The sequence below is a fragment of the Falco rusticolus genome, chromosome 4 (assembly GCF_015220075.1).
Source record: "Falco rusticolus isolate bFalRus1 chromosome 4, bFalRus1.pri, whole genome shotgun sequence".
Taxonomy (NCBI): domain Eukaryota; kingdom Metazoa; phylum Chordata; class Aves; order Falconiformes; family Falconidae; genus Falco; species Falco rusticolus.
This window is the reverse complement of record NC_051190.1, coordinates 45131934-45153656: the sequence shown is the minus strand read 5'-3', so window position 1 is coordinate 45153656 and position 21723 is coordinate 45131934. Positions and strand designations below refer to the sequence as shown.

General features: G+C 69.6%; 2 protein-coding genes across 4 annotated transcripts; one reads left to right on the top strand and one right to left on the bottom strand.

Moving 5' to 3' along the window:
* The first annotated feature begins 270 nt into the window (after positions 1-270).
* SSBP4 (single stranded DNA binding protein 4) lies at positions 271-14507 on the top strand. 3 transcript variants are annotated; one of them, XM_037386420.1, is made up of 18 exons: positions 271-433; positions 1952-2024; positions 2151-2212; positions 3301-3385; positions 8097-8186; positions 9004-9087; positions 9238-9297; positions 9389-9458; positions 9551-9621; positions 10537-10604; positions 10728-10773; positions 10905-10940; positions 11051-11105; positions 11228-11298; positions 11373-11451; positions 11655-11683; positions 12802-12903; positions 13149-14507. In XM_037386420.1, the coding sequence occupies exons 1-18, from the start codon at positions 378-380 to the stop codon at positions 13176-13178; spliced, it is 1167 nt and encodes a 388-aa protein (XP_037242317.1). In that variant the 5' UTR covers positions 271-377; the 3' UTR covers positions 13179-14507. The 3 variants fall into 3 exon arrangements, with proteins under 3 accessions (XP_037242317.1, XP_037242319.1, XP_037242320.1); XM_037386422.1 differs by lacking the exon at positions 9004-9087 and having other exon boundaries at positions 13149-13178; XM_037386423.1 differs by lacking the exons at positions 271-433; positions 1952-2024; positions 2151-2212; positions 3301-3385 and adding exons at positions 4485-4545; positions 4580-4608 and having other exon boundaries at positions 13149-13178.
* A 333-nt stretch (positions 14508-14840) lies between these two features.
* ISYNA1 (inositol-3-phosphate synthase 1) lies at positions 14841-21612 on the bottom strand. Its single transcript, XM_037382536.1, has 12 exons — positions 21425-21612; positions 19771-19925; positions 18351-18475; positions 18109-18270; positions 17769-17898; positions 17500-17693; positions 17253-17402; positions 16959-17174; positions 16718-16882; positions 16533-16646; positions 16227-16444; positions 14841-15076 (listed from the first exon to the last, which is right to left on the bottom strand). The coding sequence occupies exons 1-12, from the start codon at positions 21610-21612 to the stop codon at positions 14860-14862; spliced, it is 2034 nt and encodes a 677-aa protein (XP_037238433.1). The 3' UTR covers positions 14841-14859.
* Positions 21613-21723: the final 111 nt, after the last annotated feature.

Below are 21723 nucleotides of genomic sequence, written 5' to 3'. Positions count from 1 at the left end.
GTCTGTGCCCCCCTCCCATCCATGCCCTCCCCCTCGCGTCCGTGTCCCTCCGTGTCCGCACCCACGCCCCGCCTCTGAGCCCACCCTCGCCTCCGTGCCCCACCGTGTCCGTGTCCGCGTCCCCCCGCTCCCCCCCTGCGCGGGCCCCACCGCCTGCCGCCATCGCCCTTTTAAGCGCGGCGGCGCGGGCGGGGGGCGGCGCTGCGGGCCGGGCGCGGGGGGGCGGCGCGGGGGACCCCCGGCCCGGCGCGGCGGTTTCAAGCTCCCCCGCGGGCGCGCGGCCGGAGCCGCCGGGGCCGGGCCGGGCCGGGATGGCGGCGGGGCAGCGGGGCCGGGGCCGGGGCCGCTGACAGCCGGTGCCGCGCCGCCGCCCCAGCATGTACGCCAAGGGCAAGGGCTCCGGCGTGCCCTCGGACGGCCAGGCCCGCGAGAAGTGAGTGCGGCGGGGGCGGGCGCGGGGCCGGGGGCGCGGAAGTTTTGCCGGGGCGGCTGCCGGGGGGAGCGGGGCCGGGGGGGGGGCGGGGGGCGGAGGGACCCCCGCGGCCCCGCCCCGCCCGGGCGCACCGGCAGCGCCGCGGGGCAGCGGGAGCCGTCGGGGCTCAAACGGGCACCGGGAAGACTCGGTGCGCCCCGGGCCGCGGCAGCCCCCGGGGGGCCGGGATGTGTCCCCCCCGCCGGGCACTGCCATCCCCCGGGGCACCGGGATATGTACCCCCCCCCGCCGGGCACTGCCATTCCCCGGGGCACCGGGATGTGTCCTCTCTCCGCCGGGCACTGCCATCCCCCGGGGCGCCGGGATGTGCCCCCCCCCGCCGGGCACTGCCATCCCCCGGAGCACCGGGATGTACCCCCCACACACACCGGGCACTGCCATCCCTCGGGGCACCGGGGGCTGCCGTGCGCCCCCCCGGGCCCTGCCATGACCCAGGGCTGTGGGGGCCGCGATGCCCCGCCAGGGCCGCGGCGTCCCCCGGGGCACCGGGTCCGGGATGTGTCACCCCCCCGGGCACTGCCATGACCCGGGGCACCGAAGACCAAGATGTGTGTGTGTGTGTTCCCCGGGCACTGCCACCCCTTGGGGCACCGGGGGCCAGGATGTGTCACCCCCTCCTGGGCCGTGCCATCCCCCAGGGCACCGGGGACCAAGATGTGTGTGTGTGTGTCCCCGGGCACTGCCATCCACCGGGAACCAAGATGTGTGTCCCCCCCGAGCACTGCCATCCACCGGGGCACTGGGGACCAATATGTGTCCCCCCACCCATGGGCTCTGTCATCCTCCAGGGCAGTGGGGGCCGGGCTGTGTCGTACCCCCAGGGCACTGCCACCCCCCGGGGCACCGGGGGCCTGACCCAGCCCCGTGTCCTGCCCTGGTGCTTGGGGCCACCTGCCGGAGCCGGGGGCTGCACCCTGCAATGGTCCCCCCAGGCCCAGCCACCCCTGGGGGGTCCCCACGAGTCGCATTCCCCGGTGCCGGGGGGTGATGAAGCACCGGGGGGGGGGGGGGCCCGGGGGTCCCCCGGAGGGTCCCTTGCCAGGGGCTACCCGTGGTGGCACTCGCCCCTCGGCCAGGTCCCTAGTGGGATGTGTCACCCACCCCGAGTCACGCCTGACGGGAGCCGGGGTGGCCACCCCATGGTGGGGCCGGTGGCCGTGAAGGGGTGCCCGGTGTCACTGGTGGGACTGGTGTCACCGCACTGCCCGTGGGGGTCCCTTGCAGGGGGGTGACACTGTGTCCCCCTCCTTCATTCCGCACGCCCTTACCGGGGGCTGCATCCTGCCCGCTCCCATGTCACTCGGGGTCCCCGCTGTGGGCTCTGCGGGGTGGGGGTGTCTCGGTGCTGGCTGGGTGCCACTGTCCCCGCGGTGTGTGGGGGGGGGAAACACCCCGCGGGGTGGGGGCTCCCTGGGGGGCCATGCCCCACTGACACCCCAGCCCTGTCCCTGTCCCCAGGCTGGCGCTGTATGTCTACGAGTACCTGCTGCACGTGGGGGCCCAGAAATCGGCCCAGACCTTCCTGTCGGAGGTAAGAGGGGGGGGCAGCACCCTGTGCCCCCCGGGGCCCTGCAGCCCCCGGGCTCCCTGAGCCCATCCCCGGGGTGTCAGGCCTGGGAAGGCCGTCTGACCCCCCACCCCCCTCCCGCTTTCACAGATCCGATGGGAGAAGAACATCACCCTGGGCGAGCCCCCCGGCTTCCTGCACTCCTGGTGGTGGTGAGTCTGCGGGGGGGGGGGGGGGGGGGGCGGGGGGGAGTGGGGCTGGACACCCTCCTCCCGCAGCAGTGGGGCTGGGGGCTGCCCCCCTTCCACGCACTGCCGCCACATCACCTCATACCCCATAAACCTGCCGCTCTGCTTTTCCCATCAGTGATTTGGGGGGAGGGTAGGGGTGTGTGTGCCCCCCCCCCCCCATCCCAGCTACACCCCAGCCACCCCCACCCCGGCCCCTCCAGATGGATCCAATTTGGTGCTGAGGATGGGGCGGGGGGGGGGCTCCCAGCTTGGGGCTGGACCCCTGCACCCGGGGGGTGCCCCAGCACAGCACCCCGGGGGGGGTGATAGTGATGCTGGGGGGGAGTCCCCACGGGTGGGCATCACACTGGCCGTGCCGGGGGAGGGGGGCTCAGTGGGGCGCAGGATGCGGCTGTGCCGGGCGCCGTGGTGCCGCCACCGCTGCATTTAGCCATTTCCAATAAACGATTAGTTGGTGATTTATGGGGGGGGGACACACACGACGGGGGGGCGGGGGGGGCATGGCGCCTTCCAGGCCTTTAACCCTCCCGCTGCCGGCACCCGGCCACCACACCCCAAATGTGGGGGGACACCTAGAGACAGCGCTGGGGGGGCACCACCGGCCCCTCTGCTGCTCCGTCCTCCCCGGTGGCTGGGGCGGGGGGCGCGGGCGGGGGGACCCCCCCATCCCACCCTGGGATGCTGCAGCCTGATGTAAAGTCCCAGGAATTTGGGCTACGGCTGTAGCGACTGTTTCCAGGGAAAACAGGCAGCAGCGCCGGAGCTGGGAGGCCCCCGCCACGCCGGGGGTGGTGGTGGTGGTGGTGGGGGACGGGGTGGGGGGTGGGGGGTGGGACGGGGGTGGGACGCGAGCAGCACCGGCCCCAGTGCTGCCCCAGCCACCCCCCCCCCCCCCCAACCATCACTGACATGAGTGTGGCCGGGCTCAGCCAGTGGTGGGGGACACCCCTGGGGCACAGCGGGTGAGGGCGGGATGGGTGGGGGGGCATGGACACATCTTGGAGGGGGGGCTCTGACCCACTGTCCATCCCCTGTCGTGTCCCCCCCAGCGTCTTCTGGGACCTGTACTGTGCTGCTCCGGACCGCCGGGAAACCTGTGAGCACTCCAGCGAGGCCAAAGCCTTCCATGACTATGTGAGTACCACGGTGCTGGGGGGGTTCCCTGCCCCGCTCCCCCCTCCCCACACTGCCCCCCGCCCCCCACCCCCCCGGTGAGCCGCCCTCCCCCCCCCTGTGCCAAGGGCACCGGCGATCTGGGGGTTAATGCTGGCGCTGCCAGCCCCAGCCTGCCAGCCTGGGTGACCTATTTTGCAGGGCGGCAGGGCTAGGGGGGGGGCTAATCCCTGGGGGCCTGACTCAGCCCCCCCCCCTGCCCCCCGCCCCGGGACCCCGGCATGCCCATCCCCTGCTGCCACTCCCCCAGGGGACAGGGACCCCTGGATCTGGCCCCATCCCACGGCGAAGGCAAAATAACAGGCTCATTTCCCAACCCGGGGGTACCCCAGTGGGGTTGGGGTCATCCATCCCCCCGCCATCATCCGGTGTCCTTGGGGTCACCGTGGTCCTGGGGCTCTGTGGGACCCCCCCAGTTGGGCCCCCCCCCTGCCCCCCCCACCGGCAGCTCCACTCATTATTGGCGCCAGCCTTCGGCGAGTTAATTATTGGCGCAGAGTCAACAGCCCGGCTGTGCCCGCTCCTGCAGGCAGCCACGGGGGTGGGCAGGGGGGACCCGCATCCTGGGGTGGGGGGGACCCGCTGGGGGGGCTGCAGGGGGCACCGTGCCCTGGGAGTGGCGATGCTGCTGGCTGCCTGGCCCCAGGCGTGTGGGATGCTGCGGGATCCACGGCGCCAAGGGATGCAGGATGCAGTGGCCTCCTCGGTGTTGCGGGATGATGCTGCGGGATGCTGCAGTGTGCGGGATGCCGGGGGATACAGAAGGCCATGGGATGCAGGATGCTGCAGAATCCTAGGTGCCAAGGGATGCGGGATGTGGTGGAACCCATGGCACTGTGGGGTGCGGTGGGGTCCACGGCGTCACAGGATGCTGTGGGATGTGGGATGCGGTGGGGTCCACAGCATCGCAGGATGTGGGATGCTGCGAAATGCAGGATGCTGTGGCGTGCAGGGTGCCAGGGGATGCAGGAGGCCTTAGGATGCAGGATGCTGCAGGGGCCGTGGTGCTGCAGGATGCAGGTTGTGGTGGGATCTGCAGCACCATGAGATGCTGTGGGGTCCATGGTGCCGCGGGATGCAGGATGCTGTGTTGTGTAGGGTGCCAGGGGATGCAGAAGGCCGTTGGATGCGGGATGCTGTGGGATATGCAGTGCTGTGGGATACAGGATGCTGCAGTATCCACGGTGCTGAGAGATGCAGGATGCTGTGGGGGCCCCGGCCCCAGGGGGGGGGGGTGCGGGAAGCTGTGGGATACGCAGTGCTGGGGTGTTCAGGCTGCTGCAGGATGCAGGAGGCCACAGGGCCCGCGTTGCCCCCGACCTTCTCCCCATCCCGCCGGAGCAGGGCCGGAGCTGCTCCCCGTGCCCTCCCCCCTCCCTGGGTGCTCAGCACCCACAGCAGCACCCAGCTTGGGGAGGGGGGTGGCCGTGGCGCCCTCCCAGACACCCCTTACCCCTACGGGGCCGGCGGGTCCCCGCGGGTGCGCGTGAGCACGCGTGTGCCTGCGCCAGCAGCGCGAGGGCTGCCGGGGCTGCAGCAGGGCCCCCCCCGCCGCCCCCGGCCCCGGCGCTGCGCAGAGCTGATTTCCATGCTGGAATTAATGAGGCTGCCGGTGCGGTGACGGGGACGGGGACGCGGCACGGGTCAGGCCGCGTTGCCATGGCAGTGCTGCCTGGCAGGCAGAGCCGGGGCGCTGGGGACCGCTGGGGGGGAGCCCCCGCAGCCCCCCCCCCCCCCCCCCCCGCACCCCATGGGCTGCTCGGCACAACTGCATCCCCCGCCTGGTGCCCACCGCCACCAAACCGGTACCCAGGGGGTGAACTGGGGCTGCCTGGTATGGGGTGGGTGCCCCTCGCCCTCCCGTGGGTGCTGCTCGTTGTGGCCCCCAAGGGTGCATCGGGACCCCCACTGCGAGCATCGTGGGGACGGTGACCCCTCAGCACTGGGGGGGGCTGGCCAGTGAGGAGCAGCTGTGGCAGCTGTGGGGTCTGGGGTCCCCCTGGGGTGGAGCAGTGTGGGGAGCCCCCAGGCTTTGCCCCCCATGTCCCGTCTGTGTGAGTGCCCCCCCCCCCCCCCCCCCCCCCGTTTTTTCTCCGTGCTGACCTTGAGCTTGCAGGAGGAGCTGAAACTCCCCAACCTGTTGCCATGGCAACTCTGCTTTGCATCACTGAGTGATGGGGGGGCCCAGTTCGGTCCCTGCTATGGTGGGGGCACCACTGTCCCCCTGTGGGGCTGGAGCTGGGGGGCAGGAGGGGCCCTACTCTGGGCTGGGTGTCAAGCACTGTCCCTGCACTGTGGGGCAGGAGGGGGGGTGTCCCCAAGAGGGGGCAGGGCCTGTACCCCCCTCTGCTTTAGCTTTGTCCCGGGGGGCAGACAGGGCCTCTGTTTCCCCCCAGATGGGCCTCCCCCTGTCCCTGGGGGGCTGTATTGACCCCATAGCCAGGGGGTGATGCTGCTGCCATCTCACCCTTCCCCCCTCCTGGCACCCCTTGGGGTGATGCGGCCGGACCCCCTGGGGCAGCTACTGGCCAGGGACCTGTCCCCCGTGCCACAGAGGGGTGGGCGAGGGTGGGTGGGCACCACAGTGGCTCCGTGATGAGCGTTGTGATGGGCTGTAGTGGTACCATGGCGAGCTCTGTGGTGGAACTGTGGTGGGATTGTGGGAAGCTCTGTGATGGCTCCAGGATGGGCATCATGGTGGGCCATGGTGGGCCCATGGTGGGCTCTGTGGTGGCTCTGTTTTGGGTGCCATGTTGGACATTGTGGTGAGACCATGACGGGTTCTGTAATGGCTCCAGGATGGGAAGCATGGTGGGCTCCATGGTGGCTCTGTGTTGGGCACTGTGGTGGGACCATGATGGCTCTGTAATGGCTCCAGGATGGGTACTGTGGTGGGCTCCATGGTGGCTCTGTGTTGGACATTGTGGTGGGACTATGGTGGGACCATGATGGTTCTGTAATGACTCCAGGATGGGGACCGTGGTGGGCTCTGTGGTGGCTCTGTGTTGGACATTGTGGTGGGACTATGATGGGACCATGATGACTCTGCAATGGCTCCAGGATGGGGACCGTGGTGGGCTCCATGGCGGCTCTGTGTTGGACATTGTGGTGGGACGATGGTGGGACCATGATGGCTCTGTGATGACTCCAGGACAGGGACCACAGCGGGCTCCATGGTGGGACCACGGTGGGCTCTGTGGTGGCTCCCTGATGAGCTTCATGGTGGGCCCATGGTGGGCTCCCTGACCGGCCCCGTGCTGGGCACACCAGCTCTGTGCCACCCTGTCCCCCCCAAAGATCCCCGAAGTGCTCAGGGGCTCCCCAGCACCTCACCCCAACCCCAGGGTCTGGCTTGGGGGGGGGCACTGTCCCTACCACACCAGGGACGGAGGGGTTAACAGTGGGGGGGTGCAGGGCACTGGGGGTGGGTTTGGGATAGGAAGGGGCTATGCCTGTCCCCTCCCCCAGCCCCCCCAGTTTCCCCCAGGCTGCTGGGTTTGGCTGCTGGCACAGACTCCCATTGTCTTCCACCCACCCCCTGGGGCTGGGGAGCGCCCGGGGTCGCATCCTGCAGCTGGGAAATGAGGCTGGGGGCCCCAGGACACCCCCCGCCCCAGCCCCTGGGTCCTGGAAAGCATTGGGCTCCAGTGTGGCTACCGTGGGACGGGGAGCCCCGGCTGGGTGCCCCTAGGCACCCACTGTCACCCGTGTACATGGCGTGACCCGTGTTCATGGCGTGACCCATGTGCTGGCGTGACCCGTGTACATGGCGTGACCTGTGTGCCCACTGCGGGCCCCCCGGGGGGTCTCTCCCTCCCCAGCCAGCATCCCCCCCTCCCCCACACCAGTGCCAGCAGCACCCAGGGGTGTCCCTTCTCTGCCCCCCCCTCCCCCAGGTGCTGGGTGATGTCCCCCCTCCAAGAGCAGCCACGACCCCCTCTCCCCGCAGGGCTGGGGGGGCTGGGGGGCGGTGCGGGGCCCCCCGGGTGGAGGGGGCAGCGTGGCCCCCCCCTCCCTTCTCCTCCTTCCGTACAAATTGAAACCAGTTGTGGCGGAGGGGCCGAGCCGGAAAGCCGGCACATTCCTTCCCTTAACAGCTCCCCTCGGACCAGGCCGGCCGGCGAGGGGGGCCAGGGCCCCCTGCCCGCGCCCCCCAGCCCCGCCAGCCCCCCGGGGGTCCCCCGTAGCCCTCCCGGCCCCCCCAGTGGGGCAGGATGGGGGGGACACACCGCCTTCTCCATGCGCTGCCCTCTTGTTCACACCCGCCTGGACCGGTGGCTCCTGGGGGACATGGGGACAGGGTGGCCCTGGGGCTGCAGGCAGGTGGGACGCGCCGGTGGCCCCCAGCCGCGAGGGGCAGCCCCCCCGGGTGCACCCCCCCACACACACACCCCCACCCCCCCGGTGCCCCGGTGCAGACGTACGGGGATGGGCACAGCTGCAGCCAGTGCTGCCTGTCGCCCCGCGGGGGGGCTGGGGGGCTGCTGGGGACACCCCCCCGGTGCTGATCCTGGGGTGGGGGTGGGGGCTGCTGGGGAGCCCCTCTGGTGCTGGTCTCGGGGTGGTGATGGGGGGCTGCTGGGGACCCCCACCCCCGGTGCTGATCTCGGGGTGGTGGCGGGGGGCTGCTGGGGACCCCCACCCCCGGTGCTGAGCTCTCCTTTCCCTGCAGAGTGCGGCAGCGGCTCCCAGCCCGGTGATGGGGAACTTGCCCCCCGGTGATGGCATCCCGGGGGGGCCCATGCCCCCCGCCTTCTTCCAGGTACCAGCCGCCTGCACCATGTCCTGGGGCTGTGCCCCACCCCCACCCCCAGCCTGTGCTGCCTGCGGGGGTCCCGGGGCAGGGTGGCGGGGACCCTGCTGTATGTGCTGGTGCACCGTGAGCACACGTGTGTGAGCATGTGCATGCGTGTAAGCATGTGTGCGTGCTGGCATGCGTAGGTGTGCATGCACACGTGTGAGCTTGCTTGTGCGTGAGTGTGCACGTGTGAGCATACTGGTGCATGCATGCGTGTGTGCATGAACATGCATGAGCGTTGCGTGTTGGTGCGCACGGGGGGTGAGCATGCACACGTGCTCACAGAGCTCTGCGTGCGTGCATGGCGCGGGTGTGCATGCAGAGAGGGCTCGTGGCTGTGCATGGGCACTGCACTTCTGCACACATATGTGAGCACGTGGGGGGTGTGGGCACGTGTGTGAGTGCCTCTGTGTGTGTGAGTGCACGCGTGTGAGCCTGTGTGCGTGCCAGGGCCCTTGCACATGGTGCTGAGGGACCTGCCTGTGCTCCCCGGGGTGTGCGTGCCCTTAGCGTGTGCGTGCCCTTAGCGTGTGCGTGCCCTTAGCGTGTGCGCACACTTGAGCCCCACATCTGCGTGCAGCCGGGGGTGTTACATGAACCAGGCCCCCCTCACCCCCCCAGCACAGCCTCTCCCCCCCCAGTGCTCCCCATACTGCCCCGGGCTGGGGCCAGCCCTGTGCCCCCCCATGCCCCCCACCGGGGTGCCCCCCCCCCGGGGGCCGCTGCCCCCCCCCCGCCGCTGCCCCCCCCCCCCCATAACCGTGTTTTATTTCTCTTGAAGGGACCTGCGGGCTCTCAGCCATCACCCCACGCCCAACCTCCGCCCCACAACCCCGGGGCCCCCATGCTGGGGCCGCACAGCCAGGTAAGGCTGGGCACAGCCCGGCAGCCCCCGGCCACCCCCCAGCGCCCGCAGGTGTGCCCCGCCCCCCCCCCCCCAGCCCCCCAGGGTGACGCCGCAGCCCCCCCCCGCCCTAACCCTGGCTCACCCCCCCCCCAACTCTCTCTCTTGCAGCCCTTCATGTCCCCCCGCTACCCCGGCGGCCCCCGGCCCCCGCTCCGGATGCCGAACCAGGTGAGGTGGTTGTCCTCCCCCCAAGTGGGTGCAGACCCCTCTGGGTGGGGGTCCTCCAGCACCCTGACCCACTGTCCCCCCTGCGCTGCAGCCTCCCGTGGGTGTCCCCGGCTCCCAGCCGCTGCTGCCCAACGCCATGGATCCGGCTGCGCGGTCGCAGGGTGAGTTGGGGGGTCCCTGTCCCCCTGTGTCCCCCCGCCCGTCGGTGTGGGGGGGCCGTGGGGTCTCATGCCTCCCCCATCCCTCTGAGCAGGACATCCCGGCATGGGGGGCCCGATGCAGCGCATGAACCCCCCGCGAGGCATGGCCGGCATGGCCCCCCAGGTGAGGGCACGGAGGGGGGTGGGGGTGGGGGTGGGGGGGGACTGGGATACAGGGACGGTATGTAGGGATGGGGACAGGGGTGGGGACAAGGGGACAGGGACGTAGGGATGGGGACAGGAAGGGGATGGGGACTGGGGTACAGGCATGAGGACAAGGGGACAGGGATACAGGGATGGGGAGCGAGGTACAGGGATGGGGACAGGGCGACAGGGATGGGGACTGGGGTACAGGCATGGGGACAGGGATACAGGGATGGGGACAGGGATACAGGGATGGGGAGCGGGGTACAGGGATGGGGACAGGGGGACAGGGATACAGGGATGGGGACAGGGGGACAGGGATGGAGACAGGGATACAGGGATGGGGAACAGGGTACGGGGATGGGGACAGGGATACAGGCATGGGGACAGGGGGACAGGGATACAGGCATGGGGACAGGGGGACAGGGATGGCGACAGGGATACAGGGATGGGAACAGGGTACGGGGATGGGGACAGGGATACAGGCATGGGGACGCGGGGACAGGGATACAGGGATGGGGACAGGGATACAGGGTTGGGAGCGAGGTATGGGGATGGGGACAGGGATAGGGGGAAAGGGGGACTGGGATACAGGGATGGGGATGGGAACAGGGTGATACGCATGAGGATGGAGTTGGGTACAGGGAGATGGGGGTGGGGACAGGGATGGGACTGGGAATGGAGTTGGACAAGGGACATCTGGGGACAAGGATGGGACTGGGGGTGGGGATAGAGGGATGGGGTTGAGACTGGGGACAGGGAGACACGGATGGGGTTGGGAACAAGGAGATATGGATGGGGCTGGGGACAGGGAGACATGGACGGGGACAGGGCTGGGGCTGGGGACAGTGATGGGGACATCCCAACCCCTGCTGACCCCCTGCTCTCCCCACAGACCTATGGCAGTGGGATGCGCCCCCCCCCCAGCTCGCTGGCCGGCCCTGGCATGCCCGCCATGAACATGTAAGGCAGCCCCCCCTCGCCCCTCCCCCGCCCCACAGCTGGGCAGGGGGCGCTGGGTGGCCACGAAGGGTGGGGGGCCCAGGGGCCGGCGGGACCCCCCTCACCTCTCCCCTTGCCTTCCAGGGGCCCTGGCGGCCGCGGGCCCTGGCCGAACCCCAACGCCAACTCTGTAAGTTGAGGGGGGGGAGGGAATACCGGGGCAGGGGGTGGGGGGGGGTGGGGGTGTGCAGGGCACAACTGGGACTATGGGGATGCTGGCCCCGTGCCCCCCATGCTGACCCCCCCTCTTGTCCCCCCCAGATTGCCTACTCCTCCTCGTCCCCTGGGAACTATGTGGTGAGTGTCAGGGTGCACTTTTTTTTTGGGGGGGGGGGGGGGGGGGGGCACATGCTGCAGGCAAACTGGCTGTGACCCCCCCCAACCCACCTCCTCTCTCTCCCCCCCAGGGCCCTCCCGGGGGCGGTGGCCCCCCTGGCACCCCCATCCTGCCCAGCCCCGGAGGTGAGTGTCTGCAGGGATGGGACAAGGCGCAGGGGGTGGGGGGACATTGCTGGGGGGGGGGGGGGGGGCGGGATGTGGGGGTGCCCTGCTCACCCCCCTCCCCCTATGTGCCCCCCCCCCAGACTCCACCAACTCCAGTGAGAACATGTACACCATGATGAACCCCATCGGGCCCGCGGGGAACAGACCGAACGTGAGTGATGGGGAGGGGGCACGGGGGGGGGATGGGGGGGGTCCCACGTCACTCACCCCCCCCTTCCCTTCCAGTTCCCAATGGGGCCCGGACCTGAGGGGCCCATGGGCGGCATGAGCGCGATGGAGCCGCATCACATGAACGGATCCTTAGGTGGGTACCCCCCCCGGACCCTCCCCGCGGCAAGGGGTGCCCCACCCCCCCCCCCCCCCCAGGTGGTCCCCAGCCCTGCTGCGGCCGCATCCCGCGGCCCGTGGGCTCCATCTGCGGGCGGCCGGGCTCAGTGCAGGGCTGGGGCGGCGGGGGGGGGCACGGATTGAGGTGGGGTCACTCATGCACTGCTGGTGCCTTTGCAGGCTCCGGGGACATGGACGGGCTGCCAAAGGTGAGTGCGGGGACCCCCCCGTGTGCTGGGACACCCCCATGCGCTGGGGACCCCCCCAACTCCATGCACTGGGGTGCCTGTGCATGGGCAGACCCTGTAATGCTGGGACCCCTGTGCACTGGGACCCCCCCTCCCCAACATGCACTGGGACCCCCCCATGCACTGGGACCCCATTTATTGGGGTGCCCACCCTCCCTAACAGGTACTGGGACCCCATTTATTTGGAGCCCCTCCCCAACATACACTGGGACCCCCTGCATGTACTGGGACCTCATTTATTTGGAATGCCCCACCTCAACATACACTGGGACACACACCCCCATTTACTGGGACACCCTCCCATTTACTGGGATCTCATTTATTGGGATGTGCCCCCCCAACATACACTGAGACCCCACCCATGTACTGGGACCCCATTTATTGGGACCCCCCCCTCCCCAACATACACTGGGACCCCATTTATTGGGGTGCCCCCCTCCCCAACATACACTGGGACCCCCCCATGCACTGGGACCCCATTTATTGGGGTGCCCCCCTCCCCAACATACACTGAGACCCCACCCATGTACTGGGACCCCATTTATTGGGACCCCCCCTCCCCAACATACACTGGGACCCCCCCATGCACTGGGACCCCATTTATTGGGGTGCCCCTCTCCCCAACATACACTGGGACCCCATTTATTGGGGTGCCCACCCTCCCTAACAGGTACTGGGACCCCATTTATTTGGAGCCCCTCCCCAACATACACTGGGACCCCCCCATACACTGGGATCCCATTTATTGGGGTGCCCCTCTCCCCAACATATACTGGGAACCCCCTGCATGTACTGGGACCTCATTTATTTGGAATCCCCTCCCTCAACATACACTGGGACACACACCCCCATTTATTGGGACACCCTCCCATTTATTGAGCTCCCCCCTGCACTGGCCCCCCCCTGCACTGGAACCCCCCACCAATGTATTGCCCCCCGCCCCCCATGTACTAGGACCCCCCCATGCCCTGAGATCCCACGCCCTGCCCCCCCATTTACTGGGCCTGCCAATACACCGGGCGCCCCCCATACACCATTCCCCCCCCCCTCCCCTAACATTTTTCTCTCCCCCCCCCTAGAGCTCCCCCAGTAACCTGGGGGCCCTGAGCAACCCCCCTGGCACCCCGCGGGACGACGCCGAGCTGAGCAGCAATTTCTTAAACCCCTTCCAAAGCGACAGCGTAAGGGACCCCCGGGGGGGCTGGCGGGGGGGTGGGGAGCCTGGGGGGGCACAGCAGCTGCGGGGGGGGGGGGCAATAACAAAGTCCCCATAGCAGACCCCCCATGGCAGCAGGGGGGTTGCCTTGGCCAAGCGGCTGGGAAACATGAGGTGGGCAGAGGGGGCGGGTGGCGGGGGGGGGAGAAGCAGTGTGCCCCCCCGCGACCCCCTCCCCAATTAACCCTCTGGTGTCTCCGCTCTCTCTAGTACTCGCCCAGCATGACAATGAGCGTGTGAGCCCAGCGCCGAGGCTGCCGACCGCCAGATGAAAAATAATTAATAATAATTACCAACCCCCCCAGCCCCCCCACCCCCCCACCAGAAAACACGAAACAAACAAACAAAAAAATGCGGAAAAAATAATAATAATTAGAAATAAGACCTGTGACTTACGTACTGCCCACCTGCCCCCACAGCAGGGCCCCCCCCCCCCCCCGAGCTCTGGGACACCCCCCCCCCAGACACCCCCGCAGGGTGGGAGCAGGCACTGGGGTGGGGGTTCTGGCACTGTGGTGGTGGTGGGGGGTGGTGCCAGCCCCCCCCCCCCCCCAAGCATGGGGAGGGGGATTTGGGGGGGGGGGGGTTCATGGCATTGTGGCCCCCCTCCGTGGCAGTTGGTGACACATCCCCCCCCCCAGCATGGGGAGGGAGATTCGGAGGGGGGGTCACAGCGCTGTGCCCCCACCCTGTGGCATGCAGCCTGGCTGGGGCACATGCACTTAACGGCAATTAGCTGCACTGCTAATGAGCGGTGCCCCCTACCCCCGGGGAGGGTGCAACCCCCTCCCAGTTCTCCCAGTACCCTTCCTGCTGGGCACCCCGCCACCCCGGGGGCCCATAAGTATCCCCCAGCCCTGCCAAAGCCCTGGGGGTGCTCATACGCCAGCGCAGCCCCCCCAGTGTGGGTGCAGCACCCCCCAGCCAGGGGCACCCCAGGCTGTGCTGGGGGGGGGGGGGTTTGGGGGGGGCCAAGCCATACCTCCCCCCACGGAGCACCCGCCCCCCCAAGCGCTCTATAGGGCAGGCCCCAGTGCAGAGAGCAGCCCCCCCCGGCAGCGAGCCGGCCCCGGGGGGGGTCCCGGCCCCCAGCCCCGTCTGCGTGCTCAGCCAGCACTGTGATCCCCGGCCCCCCCCGAGCGCCAGACCGGGGCCCCCCGCCCCCCCCAGGGACCACTTGTAAAACTTTAATATGAAGGATTTTTTTTTTTTTTTTTTTGTGTGGGTTTTTTTTTTCTGACTTTTTTCCTCTTTTATAACAGAAAGGACCTCAACACCCCCTGCCCCCTCCCTCCCCCCCCCCCCAAAAAAAAAAACCAACCAACCCAACCTGCCTCCACACACCCAGGCCCCCTCCTCTGTACAGCCCTGTGCTGGGGGGGGCCCTATCTTACCCCCCCGCCGAGGTGGGGGGCAGCCCCCAGCCCCTGTAGGGGTAGCACCCACCATAGGCATAGTCGTTCTGTGTAGGGACCCCCCCCCATTTCTAGTCCCCAGAGCCTTTAGAGCCCCCGTTGCTTATCTAAACAAAACAGCCCCCCCCCAAACAACAAAAAAAAGTACAAAAAATAAAAAAAAAAACACCCCAAAACAACCCCCCCACCCCCCCATCAATAAATGTAATTTGATTTTTTTTCAGAAGGTGCCAGTGTTTTGGCTCTTGCTTTGCCCAGGGCTGGGGGGCGGGGGGGGGGCGGGGGAGGGGGGGGGAGGGGCGGTAGCAGGCAAGACGCGGGGGGGCCACACTGCTCCGGGTTTATTGGCGGGTACAAAGCTTCACAGTTTCGAGTTGGTGTCAGAGCCGAGCACTTGGGGAGGGGGGGGTAGGTTCCAGACCCCCAACCCCTCCCCCCCCCCCCCCAATCCACCCCCCCCCACCCCCCCTAAAAAGCTGATACGAAATACAAAAAGGCGCTCGCTGTTAGTCGGCTCCGTCAATGTGGAGGGGGGTCCGGGGGGGTCCCGGCCGGGGGGTGCTGGCGCAGGGGTGCCCGTTGAGCTGAGTGGTGGCCGGTGTCTTCTTGGGGGTGAGGGGGCAGGCGGCCCCCCCGGGGCAGGCGCGCTTCGGGCTGGGCACCGGCCGCTGCATCTTGTGCTCCAGCAGCATGTGGTTCTGGGGGGGCAGCCCCAGGCAGGCCCTGCGGGGGGGGAAAGGGGGGCGCTCAGGGATGGGCACCCCACTGCTGGGGAAGGCACCGCGTGTGCCAGGAGCCAATAGTGCCAGGGACACTGCGGTGATGGGCAGCCTGGGCACGGCCCTGGGACCCACTGGGGCTGGGCACCCCATGCATTCGGCACTAGAACCCATTGGTGCTGGGCACAGGGAGCCACTGGTGCTGGGAGCCCCATGCACTGGGCACTGGGACCCACTGGTACTGGGAGCCCCATGCACTGGGACCCACTGGTGCTGGGCATCCCCCTGGGCATCAGGTACTGGGACCCCCGGGTTCTGGGACCCACAGGCACTGGGCATCCCGGGCATGCCATGCAGTGGGCACTGGGACCTACTGGTGCTGGGCAACCCCTAGGCATGAGGTACTGGGACCCACTGGTTCTGGGAACCAAAAGCATTGGGGCATTGGACACTGGGACCCACTGGTGTTGGGCACCCTACTGGGCATTGGGACCCACTGGTTCTGGGACCCACAAGCATTGGGCACTGGGACCCACTGGTGCTGGGCACCCCCTGGGTGTCAGATGCTGGGGTCCACAGGCATTGGGCACTGGGACCCACTGGTGTAGAACACTCTGGGCATCAGGTACCAGGGTCTGTGGGTGTTGGACACCCCGAGCACTGGGACCTGCTCCCACTGGGCACTGGGGCTTCAGCCAGGCTGGGACCCATTGGTGCTGGGCAGCACCAGGACCCACCACCACTGAACACCCTTGGCACTGGGACCATCGCCTTCAGGCACCAGGACACACCAGCACTGGGGTCCCACAGGTGGGGGGCACTGGGACCCACTAGGTGGCCCAGGCACTGATCACCAGCACCCACTGGCTCTAGACACCCCACACACAGGCACCGGGCACCCATGGGTGCTGGGGACCCACTGGTGGCGCAGGCACTGGGACCTACTGGTGGCCCAGGCACTGGGTCCCACAGGCGGTGGGTGCACTGATCACCAGGACCTACTGGCTCTGGACACCCCACACACAGGCACCGGGCACCCACGGGTGCTGGGGACCCACTGGTGGTGGCACCGGGACCTCTGCAAGCCTCGGGTGCCACCCAGGGGCAGCGGGGTGGGGGGATGGGCACCCCCTGGCGTGGGGACCGGCGGGTACCTCAGGATGTTCTCGATGCAGCTGCGCTGGCGGAAGAGCGCGTTGACCACGGGGGTGCCCTCGGGCACCAGCGGGGCCTTGCAGAGGAAGGCGACGATGGAGAGGATGCTGTGGAAGCCCTGGAACTCGGGGTCGGCCTCGGTGCAGAAGGTGACGCGCTGGCACAGCTCCGTCAGGATGGCCAGGTCCAGGATGATGGGGCTGGCCAGCAGCGAGTCCTGCGGGCCGGCAGCGAGGTGAGCCCCACCCCCTGGGGATGCACCCCTCCCCCCCCCGGGGGACAGCCTGGTCCCCCGCCCCACGCACCTCGCAGGTGTTGTGGATGACGATGGTGTTGGTGCCACCCATCATGATCTCCGACGTGTACTCGTCCAGCGCGCGCTTGCTGTCCCCCACGTAGGGCACGTACTTGATCACCACCTGCGAAGCGACGGCCCCGTCACCGCCCCGTCACCTCCGTGGGCACCACGTGTCCCCAGCCCCCAACTCACGCAGTGGTCAGGCTTGTCCTGGGGGCCGTAGAGGATGGGGTTGGCCTGGACGGTGTCGTCCACCACGTTGCTCTTGGAGATCTCCTTGGAGCGGAACTGCTGCGGGGCCGAGAGGTTCTTCCCGTCGTTGTTCCCCAGGTGGTTGTAGCTCACGATGGACTTGGTCTGGGCAGGGCGTGCAGGCAGGTCACCCCCCATCCCAGGCAGGTCCCCCCACCCCACCTGCCCTGTCCCCACGTACCTTCAGTCCAGCACCCACCAAGAAGTCCACCAACACCGACTTCAGCTTGGTCTGACCCGACTTGAAGTCATCGCCGCAGACAAAGACGCAGCGCTGGCTGGCCAGCTCCAGCACCCCCGGCACGAAGGTGTTCTGGGGGGAGCCGTTGATGTAGGCGCAGCCCTCCAGGATGCTGGCCACGGCGAAGAGCGTGGATGGGGACACCTCCAGGCCTTGCTGTGGGGACACAGGCCAGCTCAGCACTGCTGGCGTGCTGGCATCACCCCCCTACCCTGTCCCCTCCCATCCCCTGACCTCGATGGCCCGCAGCAGGTTGTCGGCGGTGTCATTGAGCCCCGGGACGACATCGCAGAAGCGCTCCGTGTTGGCCGTCCAGAGGACGATGACTTTGTCCACCCCGCTGGTCTCCCTGAAGTCCCGGATGTCCCGGCGGATCTGCTCCACCTGGGACACCACCGAGGGGGACGCATCAGCGTGGTGGCACCCCCCCATTGCCTGTGTCCATGCGTGTCCCCCCCGGCTGCCACCGCCCCACCAGGACCTGCTCAGCCATGGACCCACGGAGGACGTTGTCCGCCCGCTCCTCCTGGTTGGCGGCGATGAACTCGGGGATGTAGATGGAGGGTCGGGGCTTCAGCTTCTCCAGGTGGGGCCAGAGCTGCTCCTGCAGCGGCCAGTCCAGCACCTCTGCTCGCCGCATGGCCTCCGCCAGGTTCAGCGAGGAGATGTCCCAGCCTAGGGGACAAGAGGTGACCCAACCGCTCAGGGTCCCCCACCCCATTGCGGGGTATCCCCCTGTGTCCCACCTACCATCAAAAACGATGTCATTGGGGTGCACCATGGGCAGCAGGTCCCGGAAAGGCACGTAGACGTCGCCAGTGGGGCTGGTGCCCAGGCAGACGGTGGAGGCTTGGAGCAGGGAGCCGTAGTAGTTGGCTTTCTGGGATGGAGAACACATGGATGAGCTGCTGGCGCAAGGAGGAGCGGGTCCCCAGCACCCCCAAACCAGGGGACCGGGGCTGTAGACCACCTCCGCAGCAGCAGGGAGGAGATGGGGGCGCAGGGCCCAGGTGCGGACGGGAGCAGCTGGGCTCAGCGTCCCCATCTCTGCAGGACACCTGGGGGCTGGGACCCCACAAGGGACACCCACCTTGCGCCCCGTCTTGGTCATCCAGGAGAGCCCCAGCTTGTTGGCCAGCACGGCCGCCGTCACCGTGGTGCCGTTGTTGCCCCCCCAGCCCACCAGCATCACCCCCAGGCGAGGGACCTGCCGCCCCGTCCGGAAGGTGAAGCGGGTTGAACACGGCCGCACCTGGGGGACACAGAGAGGGGACGCGTGGGGATGAGGGGAGCCCCCCGGGGCGCCCCCCGGCAGCCCCCTGCCCCCCGCACCTTGGTGACACCGTTCTCCTTGCAGACGTGCACAGTGCTGTACGTGTACTTGGCCTCAATGAAGTCTTTGCTGTACGTGACATCGGGGCTCTCCACAAGGAATGTCTCTGCCATTGTTCCTGGAGCTGGAACAGGAGGGAATGGGTGTCAGCGCCGCAGGCCTGGCACGCCGAGCCCCCCCACCCAGCCCCCCCACCCTGCCCGGACCAGGCTCCGGCACCGCTCCCCGCCAGGCTGTGCCGCTGGTGGGGACCGTTGGCTCCCTGCCCTGGTGCCACCCAGCGTGACAGCGGGGCTGCCACCACCGTCCCTGCCCACGCAGCGGCACCAGGACAGGCTACGGGGGTGTAACTGCCCCACACCCCCCCAGCACCTCACTGAGCCCCCAGCAAGCCAGGAGGGTGCAGGGTCCCCATCGTGCTCGGGGCAGGTAGGAGGCTGTCACTGCTGTCACCCCTCCTGGGGGTGGCAGGGGGCACAGGAGGGCATGGGGGACTAGGGATGCTCCCAGGGGACACGGGGACAGGCGGTGTCACAGCACCCCAGGGTGGCACAGGGGACATGGGGACAGAGGGTGTCCTCGCTCCAAGGAGTGTGGGGAATTTGGGGCCAGGGGCTGTCCCTGTACCCTGGGCTGGCAGAGAGTGCAGGGGACATGGGGACCAGGGCTGTGCCCACTCCCTGGGGTGGCAGAAGGGACACAGGGATAGGGGATGTCCCAGCACCTTTGGGTGCTAGGGTGTGCAGGGGACAGGGCCTGTCCCTGCACCCCAGGGTGCCACAGGGGACATGAGGACAGGGAGTGTCCCAGCAACTTGGGGTGGCACAGGGGCTGTCCCTGCTCCCCGGAGTGGCAGACAGTGCAGGGGACATGGGGACTGCGCTGTCCCTGCAGCCGGGGTGGCAGAGGGGTCATGGGGACACGGGCTGTCTCTGCTCCCTGGGGTGGCAGAGGGGACATGGGGACGGGGTGTCCCAGTACTCTGGGGTGCCAAGGGGTGCAGGGGACATGGGGACCAAGCTGTCCCTGCAACCAGGGGTGGCAGAGGGGACATGGGGATGGGGGGACGGGGCGTCCCAGCACTGTGAGGTATCAAGAGGCGCAGGGGACATGGGGACGGGGTGTCCCAGCAGCCGGGGGTGGCAGAGCGGGCATGGGGACAGGAGCTGACCCTGCTCCCCGGGGTGGCAGAGGGGACATGGGGACAGGGGGATGGGCTATCCCAGCACCCTGGCGTGCCAAGGAGTGTAGGGGACATGGGGACTGAGCTGTCCCTGCCCCCGGGGTGACAGAGGGGACACGGGGACAGGGGATGACCCTGGCGCCCCCGCGTGTGCGGGGCACGGGGGGGACACGGGCCGGGACCGCAGAACCGACCCCCTTCCCGGGGCCGCCCCCGCCCTCCCCGCGGGCACTCACCGGGCCGGGCCGGGCGCGCTGGAGCCGGTGGCGGAGCCGGGGCCGGTGCTGCCCCGCGGGGGATGGTGCGATCGCGGCTGCGGCCGCCCCGGCTCCCGCCGCTTAATCGGCTCCCAGGCCCCGCCCGCCCCGCCCGCCCCGCCCCCAACCGGCCCCGCGCCCCCCCGCACGTGCCCCGGCCCCCCCGCCCGGTTCCCCCGACCCCCCCGGCCCCCCCCGGCCCCGGCCCCGCGGCAGGTGCGGGGCGGCCCCGGGCGCCGGCGGCGGCTGTTACCGGGGGGGGGGGGCGGCGGGAGCGGGAGGCGCCGGCGGGGGCAGCGGCCGCTGACCCGGGAAGGGGAAGTGGCGCCGGTGCCGGGACCGGGCCGGGGGTCCCGCCGCCGCCTTCCGGCCACTGGCTGCCCCGGCGTCCCGCAGCCCCCGGCACCGGCACCCCCGCACCCCGCGACCCCCCGGCGGGGGCACCCCGCAGCCCCCGGCACTCACAGCCCCCCGGCACCCCCAGTCCCCAGGGCACCCCCCAGCGCCCCGGCACTCTGCTGTCCCCAGAAAGGGCACCCCGCAGCCCTTGGCACCCCCCAGCCCCCTGCAGCCCCCAGCATGGGCACCCCAAAGGCCACGGTACCAGCACCCCGCAGCCCCCCCCCCCCGCCCCGTGCAGCTCCCAGGCCCGGGCACCCCCCCCGCTACCCCGGGTACGCCCCCGCCCGTGCAGAGCCCCCAGCCCGGGCAGCCGGGGGGGGGGGGGGACACGCCGCAGCCCCCCCCGGCCATGGCAGCGCGGTATGAGGGGCCGCGGCCGCCCCCCCGCCTCCTCCCCCGGCCCCGGCCGCCTTTCAATGGCCCGGCCCCGCTCCAAAGGGCCCCCGGGGCCGCAGCGCCGCCCGGGCGGGCCCCGGCCCCTTCCCCACGCCCGCTCCCCGCAGGCGGCGGGGGCAGCTCCGCTCCGCGCCACCCACCCACCCGCCCGCGGGCCGGGCTGCGGGGGGCACCCCAGTACCGCCCCGCACCCCCCAGCGGGACGGGACCCAGCGGGGCCGGCCGCGGGGGCACCTGCCGCGGGGGGAGGTGGCGGGGGCGGTGGGGAGGGTGTCACGGCAGGGACGGGGGGCCCGGGGCAGTAGTGGACACGGTGGGGCGGTGGGGGGCCGGGGGCACGGCGGGCCGGGGGCGGTGTGCGCAGGGGGGGCACGGCGGGCCAGGGGCGGTGGGGATCGATGGGCCGGGGGCTGTGGGGGGCGGGGGGGCGCTATGGGGGGGCTATCGGGGCCGGCGGGCCGGGAGCTATGGGGGGCTGTGGGGGGCTACGGGGGCGGCGGGCCGGGGGCTGTGGGGGGCCGGGGGCCGGGGCCGTGCCCCCCGCGGGGGAGGCAGAACAATGGTCCCTTGGTGCCGCGCGGGAGGACGGCGCGAGCCCCGCGCAGGAATGCCAGTGCCTCAGCGAATTATTGAAACAAAAATAACATTTCTTTGTACAATAATCCTGGGGCGGGGAGGGTCCGGGCAGCGCTGCCAGGGGCCCAGAACTGGTATTTTTCCACTGCTTTCCTTTTTTTTATTTTTTTTCCTCCTCCTTTTTTTATTTCCCTTTTTTTTTTTTCTTTTTTTTTTTTTTTCTTCTTTCCCCTCGTTGCCCCCCTCCCGTAACTCCCACCATTGTTCCTTCCCTCGTCCCTTCCCACTCCTCCCACGCTCGGCACCGCAGCAGCGGGGCTCCCTTGTTCCATCGCGGCCATGGGCCGGCAGCCCGGGCCGCCCGCCCAGCGCCTTCGCTCCCCAGCTGCCGGGGGCTGGCGGGGGGCCAGGGGGGCTGGCGGGGGGCCAGGCGCGCCGCGCAGCCATAGCGACCGGCCCCGCTCCCCCAGCAATGGTGCCCACCCCCCCACACCCCAGCCCGAAGGATGGGTATCCGGGCCACCAAGCCCCCGCCCCCACCCTGGCAGCCCCCCAGCA